This window comes from Saccostrea cucullata, unplaced genomic scaffold, assembly GCF_032062105.1.
Source record: "Saccostrea cucullata isolate Sc308-1 unplaced genomic scaffold, CSIRO_AGI_Scuc_v1 ctg10385, whole genome shotgun sequence".
NCBI lineage: Eukaryota > Metazoa > Mollusca > Bivalvia > Ostreida > Ostreidae > Saccostrea > Saccostrea cuccullata.
In genome coordinates, this window is record NW_026930739.1 from 27620 (window position 1) to 36742 (window position 9123).

General features: G+C 35.8%; 1 protein-coding gene across 1 annotated transcript; it reads left to right on the forward strand.

Moving 5' to 3' along the window:
* Window positions 1-590: 590 nt before the first annotated feature.
* Window positions 591-8615, forward strand: LOC134229876 (uncharacterized; the record flags this gene model as incomplete). Its single annotated transcript, XM_062711658.1, has 3 exons — window positions 591-2382; window positions 2494-2626; window positions 2813-8615. Coding segments are annotated over 3 exons (7728 nt in total), but the record flags the coding sequence as incomplete, so codon positions are not given.
* Between the last annotated feature and the right edge of the window lie 508 nt (window positions 8616-9123).

Here is a 9123-nt window from a genome sequence, read left to right on the forward strand (position 1 = left end):
CATTCTTTGTTTCCAGTTGCCGACCTATAAACTGAGTTGTATAAAGTAGGTAAAAAAAAGATTTTTGTTAGAAAACAAATAAAAGAGCTTTTCATAGGCCTACTTATCCATGAAAAATTGCCCAATTTTTTTTCTTGCATAAACCACAAAAAAGTTAGTGTCAGTGCATTTTCAGTGGGTCAGAGGCAACTGCAACCAAATAAATTTTTATTTTTGGCCTAAAAGGGGTACTGTATGTGTACTTAAAAAAAGGGCTTCATTTTCAAGCAGCTTTTGCGCAATGATGGACTTGAATATTAGAAAATTTTCATGAATAAATTCAAATCAATATACAGATATACATGCGTAGTGCTAATTCATGATTAAGCCAACAACTGTATATCCATAGATTGCACTAAATTTTGAAAAAAAAAACAAATTATGTACACATACACTATATATATCCTGTTAATGGCTATAGCTTAAAGTGTAGAACATAAAAGACATTGTTATGCAGTAAAAGGTGATAACATTTTTTTATTTGGTTTCCTTATTCAAATTTAATATGAATAACTTGTTTTGATATCTGGGAAAAATGTTTTATTTTTTAGATGCCAAAGAGAAAGAGCTTGACTGGCAGGGAAAAACGCCAGAGAGATAAAGAGCGCAAGAGGGAAAAGAGGCAGGAGCAGTCCTTGCCACCACCAGATGCTAGACTTGGTGATCCTCCTCAAGATTCTGCTGTCCCGGCTGGGGCAGTAGATGGAGCTATCTCAGCTCCACCCGGTAATTTTCCGGGGCAAGGCTCTATAGGGTTGCCGCCTTTTGAGGAAAAACCCTTGGCCAGGTTGCAGGCCTCTCTTCGCGAGAAAATGCAACCAACTGCCCTGAGTAACGCATCTTCTCAGGGAAGTCGTCTGTGTGCCCGAAACGGAGGCATGGCACCGTCCCCTGACTCCCCACCGTGGGTTTGTACCTCGCCGAGGGTACCTGAGCCGGACACCGTGCACGTGTCTGGCTCAGCAGGTCAGGCGCAGCTGGATATGTCATCCTCTAAGGGGGATGAGTCCAGCAGGATATTGATTGATGCAAACCAGAGTAAAAGAACAAGATCTAAAAAGTATACTAAAAGGAATTTACATGATGAAAATGAGAATATAGAGAATGTATATGAGAGATATAAATCAGAATGTAGAATTGGAAGACTGTGTACTGGTGAACTTGGTGTTGACTATGCTTGTGGTAGTAAAGATGGACCAGTAACATTGAAAGAGGTATGTATTCAAGGGTCTTTTCATCAAGGTGACTTAATGTTTGGTGAAAATGCAGGAACACAATGTGTTGCAAACTCTTTAGCAGCTTTAGCATACCATAAAGTAAAGAATTCTAATCAGTGGCAAACTTCAGATATGAATAAAGTGTTAGCAACAGGAGATGAGCTTTATACGTACTTGCAGCGTAGTTCAACCATTGTCAGTAGGTATCTTTTTGTGAATGAGTTGCCTCAATTTTTTGAGTGTTTTAATACAACGTTTGAGTTCAAAGCACGCGAATCTTTATGCAGCCTAATAAATTTGTCAGATGTAGAACCAAACTATGATGAATTTAATGCATATTCACTCACAGATGCATTGCAAATTGGTCTTGGAGAAACAAGTGGGTGTTTTGTATGCTTCAAGGGAAATACTTTTTTGGTTGGAAAAACAGAGGATGGCTTCTTTACATTTGATCCACATTCACGGTCACAATCGGGGTGTATGATTGTTAGTGGAAGGAGTACAAGGATACTGTATCAATCGGTTGATGATATTTACAATCACATCTTGTCCTTGGCTATCTCAATGGGAATTTCTGGAATTACTGAATGTGAAATTACAGGTGTTGATTGTTCAGTTAGCCAGTTTGCAACAACTGATAAACATGTTATTGAAATTGAGCCAGGAAAATACACTCAGCAGAATAAAGACTTGAATTTAGCAGTTCAAGAAAACAGAGACCTTTTGACTGCAAATGTTCAATCAGATGCTAATGGTTTTCAGTCAGTTGCCAATGATGATGTTGAACTCATTAGCAGTGAAAGTCATAGTATTAGTTTTCTGCCACTTTCTAACTCTGTGAAATTACAGCTTTGTCAGACCCTGGGAATACCACAGTCAGGTACAAATAGTAATGTTGAACAGGATTGCTTTGTGCAAGAAGCAGGTGCACCTACTGAATATGTTGAAATTGAAGGGGATGGAAATTGTTTTTTCAGAGCCATTTCATTTTGTTTGATTGGAGTAGAAGATCATCATTATGCAATACGATCAGCAGTGTGTAAACATCTACTACAAAATAGAATATTGTTTGAAGCTTTTGTAAGATCTACAGAAAGTTCTGTTGAAAATCACTTGAATTTAACAGGTATGTCAAAAGATGGTACATGGGCAACTGAAATGGAAATTCTTGCTCTCTCTCACCTCTTGAGCACTGATATACATACATATACAGAAAATCACTGGGTTACATTCTCAGGAAAACAGGTAGAACCTATGAATGTTCAAAGCACAGGGTCATTTTATTTAGTTCATCAGGATCAGAATCATTACAATGTAGTGGTGACAGTTATGGAGAAAGAAACGGTTTGTTCCAAGAAAAATAATTCCCAGTATGTTGGCACGAAAAGCAACAGAGAAAGAAGATGTAGAAATCGAAATCGTATGAGGGAAGTGCGTATCCTTTCATCCATGAAAAAATTAAGTACAAATCATGAAAAGAAACTGAAGAATGAAAATTACACAGAAAAGAAATTAAGAGCAGCAAAACTTAAGTACAAGACTGACCTTCAATTTAGATTAAAGGAAAGATATAAAAGTGATGGAATTTTCAAAGCAAAGGCAAAACAGAGGAGCTTGGAAGCTAGTAAAAGGAAATATGTAATAGATGGTATCCATAAACAATACAGGAAGAGAAGAAGTATTGAGAAATATAGGTTAGATAAAGTACATAGAGAGGGTGTTAAACAAAGAAGTATAAATAAGTACAAGAAAGATAAAGAACACAGAAAAGATGTGAAACAAAGAAGTACAGAGAAATACAGGAATGATGAAGTACACAGAGAGGGTGTAAAACAAAGAAGTACAGAAAAGTACATGAATGATGAATTGCACAGAAAGGATGTAAAACAGAGAAGTACAGAAAAGTACAGGAATGATGAAGTACACAGAAATGATGTAAAACAAAGAAGTACAGAGAAATACAGGAATGATGAAGTACACAGATTGAATGTTAAACAAAGAAGTATTGAAAAGTACAAAAATGATGAAGAACATAAGCATAAGGTTAAGGGTGTTAATAAAGTAAAGTATCATTTTAGTGCTGCTGAGAAAAAGAAGAAGAAGGAGAATGTTCTGAATCAGAGACGAGCCCTAAAAGTAAAGTTGGAAGATGATGAAGAAGTTGTGAAATTGTTTAAGGAAAGTGTGAGAGATGGTCCAGACTACATATGTTGCTGTTGTCAACGTTTACTGTTTGAACATCAAGTCCAAGGATGCAGACTTGAAATGTACAAAGAAAGACATGAAGCTTACAAGATTGCACAGAATTGTATACAGAAAAAATACTCTCATGATTGTAATCTGTCTTGTCCAGTGCATTGCCCCCAGTCATCATTGTGGATATGCTTTACTTGTCATAGGAAAATATTGAATGGGAATATTCCAGCAGAGGCAGCTGTTAATAAAATGTCATTAGAGGAAATTCCATGCGAACTTAGCAGTTTAAACAGTTTGGAACAGCATTTAATTGCTTTGCATATTCCCTTCATGAAAGTGATGGCTCTTCCACAAGGTGGTCAAAGGAATGTACATGGGCCTGTTGTTTGTGTGCCATCAAATATGGAAAAGGCAACAGCTTTACCAAGAAATGGGGATGACAATTTATTGTTAAGAGTTAAGCTAAAACGAAAGCTAGCGTACAAGGGCTATTACGAATACCAATTTGTTAATCCAAATCATGTTTACATGGCTCTTGATTATTTAAGGAAAGAAAACAAATGGTATAAAGACCTAGTGATAAACACCTTGTGGGAAGGAAATAGTGATCAAAATGACTTGCTATTTAATGAGACTCGTGAATTTTTAGATGAAGAAGTGAAAGAAGATGAGAGAGATGAAAATCCAGTTGTTACTGACACTTGTTTACAGCCAGTAGATGTGGCACAAGAAGTTCTTGATCATTACTTTGATGACGTTTACAATATAGCACCAGGTGAAGGGAAAAATCCAATCCGAATGTTGCAAGAAGAAGGAAACGAAGCAAAATCATTTCCACATTTATTTCCAAGTGGCAACTTTTCTTGGAATGAAGATCGAGATGTAAAAATAACCTTATCAAGATATTTTAACAACAGACTTATGAATGCTGATAACAGATTTGCTAAGGACACAAATTACATCTTCTTTTCTCAATACATGTCAGAATTGAACCAAGTAATCGAGAAAACACAAATTTCAATTCGAAAGTCTTTATCGAAGCTTGATAGTGGAAATGCAGTAACATCTGAAATGTTACAGAATCCAGATGTTCTCTCAAAACTCTTAAGGAATGATGAGGCTTTACGGTTTATGCAACCTATTAGAGGAACTCCTGCATATTGGTCAGCTTCTCAGAAAGATCTGTTTGCTATGCTTCGACAGTTAGGCATCCCAACATGGTTTTGTTCATTTTCTGCAGCGGAATTCAGATGGAACGAAATAATTGGATCGATTTTACTTCAAGAAAATGATTCTAGATCCCCTTCTGATTTAGACTGGTCAGAAAAGAGTGAAATTTTGAGAAGCAATCCAGTTACTGTTGCCAGAATGTTTGAACATAGATTCCATATGTTTCAAAGACATGTAATATTGTCACCATCAAAACCAATAGGAAATGTTATTGATTTCTTTGTTAGAGTAGAATTTCAACAAAGGGGCTCTCCACACATGCATTGCTTGTACTGGGTTGAGAATGCACCAAAATTTGATGAAGATGATGATAACACTGTTTGTGATTTCATTGATAAATATATCACATGTGCTATACCTGCTGAAAATGATGACCAAGAGCTGCGAGAAATTGTGTTAGGTGTTCAACAACATAGTAAGAACCATTCTAAATCCTGTAGGAAAAAGGGTACAGACTGTCGATTCCACTTTCCAAGACCACCATCAGAAAGAACCTTTATTACAAGACAATGTGAGGAAAATGAGGAGGACTCTGAGAAATTTGACGGATTGAGTAAATCTCAGGCTAAAGATATTTTGATGCATGTTTGGAATGAAGTTCTTGATGATGTGAATCGAGGCAAAACTGCAGAAGAAATATTCACTAAGATGCAATTATCACAGGATACTTACGAAAGGGCACATAGGGTATTATCTGCAAAAACAAGTACTATCTTGATTCGAAATCCTGATGAAATGTGGACAAACCAATACAACGCATGCCTTCTCAAATGCTGGGATGCCAATATGGACATACAGTACATTCTTGACCCATTTAGCTGCATTGTGTACATAATTTCATACATATCCAAGTCAGAACGTGAAATGGGAATGCTGCTGAAACAAACTCAAGTAGAATCTGCAGAGGGAAATTTAAGTGCTCGTCAGACAATAAGAAAAATTGGATCAGCTTATCTTAATCATAGAGAAGTGAGTGCCCAAGAAGCAGTGTACAGAGTTTGTAATCTAAAAATGAAAGAAGGATCTAGGAAAGTAGTGTTTGTTCCTGTTGGTGAAAATCCGACTAGATTAAGTAAACCCCTTTCACAAATGAAAAGAACACGTAAGAACGAAGATGATATGGAAGATGATGACGAAAGTATTTGGATGACAAATATAGTGGAGAGATATGAAAATCGTCCTGATCTACAAACTTTTCCAGAAATGTGCCTTGCAGAATTTTGCTCAGAGTATCGTGTTTTGGCAAAATCTGAAATTCCCAAGGGAGTAAAAGAAGGCGTTTATGAATTGAAAAATGGAAATGGTTACATTCAGAGAAGAACAAGAGCTAAGCCAGCCATAGTAAGATATCCAAGGTTCAATCCTGAAAATGCATCCGAAAAGTATTATCAGTCAATACTACAGCTTTTTCTTCCATACTGGACCCAAGATCAATTAAAACCACCTGGATTCAAATTTTATCAGACATTTTACGAAGAGGGGTTTGTCAGAATAGGAACTGAATTCAAATTACAGTCTGTCAGGATTGTGGTTGAAAACAATCGTTGTAATTTCTCAAAGAATGAGGATGCCCTTGAAAATGCTCAGGAAACTCTAGAAGTTTATGGTGAACCTGAAGATGCTTGGGCTAACCTTTGTCCAGAAACTGAAAGAAATCGAGATGAATGTCTAAATGAAAAGAGAAAAACAGAACAATCAGAAAACAAAGAACAAGAAATCACTCATGAAATTGAACATGATGGCCCTTCAGATTTGATATACCATATTAGGGAAAATTCAAACTCAAGGCAAGAAATTGTGCCTTTATTGCGAAATTTAAATGATAAACAAAGACAAGTTTTCTACATAGTTCGCGAATGGTGCTTGAAAAAAGTAGCTGACAGGAAAGTAGAACCATTACATATCTTTGTTACCGGAGGTGCAGGAACAGGAAAAAGTCACCTGATAAAGACTATACAGTATGAGGCCTCTCGAATTTTTGAGAAAATTGTTTCATCTCCTTCAGATTTATCTGTTCTTCTCACAGCTTTTACTGGAACTGCTGCTTTCAACATTGGGGGAAACACAATTCACCACGTATTTTCTTTAACCAAAGCTCTACCCATTCCATACGAACCCTTGAAAGAACAGAGTTTGAGTGCAATGAGAGCGAAGTTGGCTTCTCTACAGATTTTAGTAATCGATGAAGTCTCAATGGTGTACAAACGACTTTTGTATTACATTCATGAACGACTGGTACAAATCAAGAAATGCAAGGAACCTTTTGGTGGTATTTCTGTAATAGCAGTTGGAGATTTTTACCAACTACCTCCTGTGAAACAACGAAAGTTGGAAATACTCTACAAACAAAATGATGAATATCCCATAGACTACTGGTTAGACTTCTTCAAAATTGTTGAGTTAAAAGAAATAATGAGACAACGTGACGATGCCGCATTTGCTACAGTTTTGAATTCACTACGGATCAGAACGATAGAGGAACCACTTTCAGAAGAGGCGAAAACAATGCTAAAAGAGTGCATCAGAGATGGACCAGACGAAGTACTGCATGTGTATCCTACAAATGAAGAAGTAAATGAATATAATCTAAAGATGTTGCAAACAAGTTGTGAAGAATTGATAGAGATATCTGCGGAAGATTATCAAAAAGATAATACTACAGGAAAGCTGACTTTACGTGAAAAACCCTTCATACGGACAAGAACAGATGGGCTCTCTGCTTCTTTGCTGTTTTCTGTGAATGCTAGAGTTATGCTGACAAGAAATATCAATGTGGAAGACGGACTTGTAAATGGTGCGATGGGGCATATTTCAGCTTTTGATTTTGGACAAGCTCAGCAAAGAAATAGGGTAGAAGGGATTAGAATTTTGTTTGATAGTGAAGACATTGGAAAGCTGCAAGGGAAAAAGACACCACATGGAAACGAAGTATTGATTCAAAGAATACAAGAAGACATCAAGGAGAAAAATTCAAAGAATGTTGTACGACATCAGTTTCCCTTGAAACTCGCTTGGGCATGTACAGCACATAAAGTTCAAGGCATGACAACAAAGAGTGTTGTTGTAAATTTGGATCGTACATTTGCTCCAGGACAGGCATATGTTGCTGTTAGCCGTGTCACTTCACAAAATGGTTTATTCATAGAAACAAAAGATGAAAAGGCATTACTGAGAAAAATTTATGCTAATCCAGACATAAAGGCTGCACTGTCTAAGATGGAGAAATTAGTCCCTGAGCAAGATTATCTGAACTGCTATGATGATCAAACCTTAAAAACGATTGTTTTACTTAATGTGCAAAGCTTAAGAGCACATTTTCTTGACCTCAAAAGTGATACAAGATTCCTCAAAGCAGACCTTATCTGTGTCACTGAAACATGGCTGACAGACAATGATAGAATACAAAATTTTGAAATTGATGACTTTAAATTCAACCATATAACAAGGAAGAAGTCATATGATGAAAGTGTTGACAGTTTTGCTAAACTTCGAGTGTCCAAAGGAGGAGGGGTAGGTGTTTATAAGAAGAGAAACGAAAAAGTTTTGGTTAATGTTTTATCTCAGAAAAATATTGAGGGAATGGCTGTAGAACTTTGTGAGGAGGACACGGTTATCATCATAGTATATCGACCAAGTTCTCTCAATGTCAGTTTGTTCCTTGACTCCCTTCAGAGAGTTTTAGATTTTTATAAAGTATTGTTTTCTCAATGCCTTATACTCGGTGATTTCAACGAAGATGCACAATCCAAAGGACCAATTCAAAGAATGTTAGAAAACAGTGGATTTAAACAGAAAGTGAACTTTGCAACAACAGACGGAAATTCAATATTAGATCATGTTTACATTACAGAGGAGATGGAAGCAAGAGTAGAGGCCATGTCAGTATATTACAGCTATCATGAAGCTGTTAAAGTTTATTTAAGAACAAGATAGAACTTAATTGTTCTTTAATGATCAAACAGAGGAATAGTTTTAAAAATGTATTGTTCTCATAATATGATGATGTCATAGGTTTTTGCAAAAAACTATTTTTAATTTAAATTTATACCCCCTAAAAACAAAATATTTTTTAAAATCATTTTCAAAAGGTGAAATGATAAATATTGTAAAGTAAAAGAATTTTTAAAATGTGCATTTTCTTTATTTAATCAATTATTTATTCTTTTAAAAATGTTGACAAGGGCAATAACTTCTCAGTTATCTTCATTCGCGGATTGTCTTTCTAAACTAGTTTCTCTTACCTTCAGAATTCAAAAGTATCTAATAGAAGCAAGTAATTTAGAACTTTAAGCATCAGAATTATGCATTTAAAACAGTTTTTACATTATTTTTTAGAATAATGTTTACAAGAAATGTACAAATTTTCTATATAGACATAATATTATACTTCTGTTTATTTATGTCTCCCATCTTAACTAATATGGTGTCCTATAATTTCTCT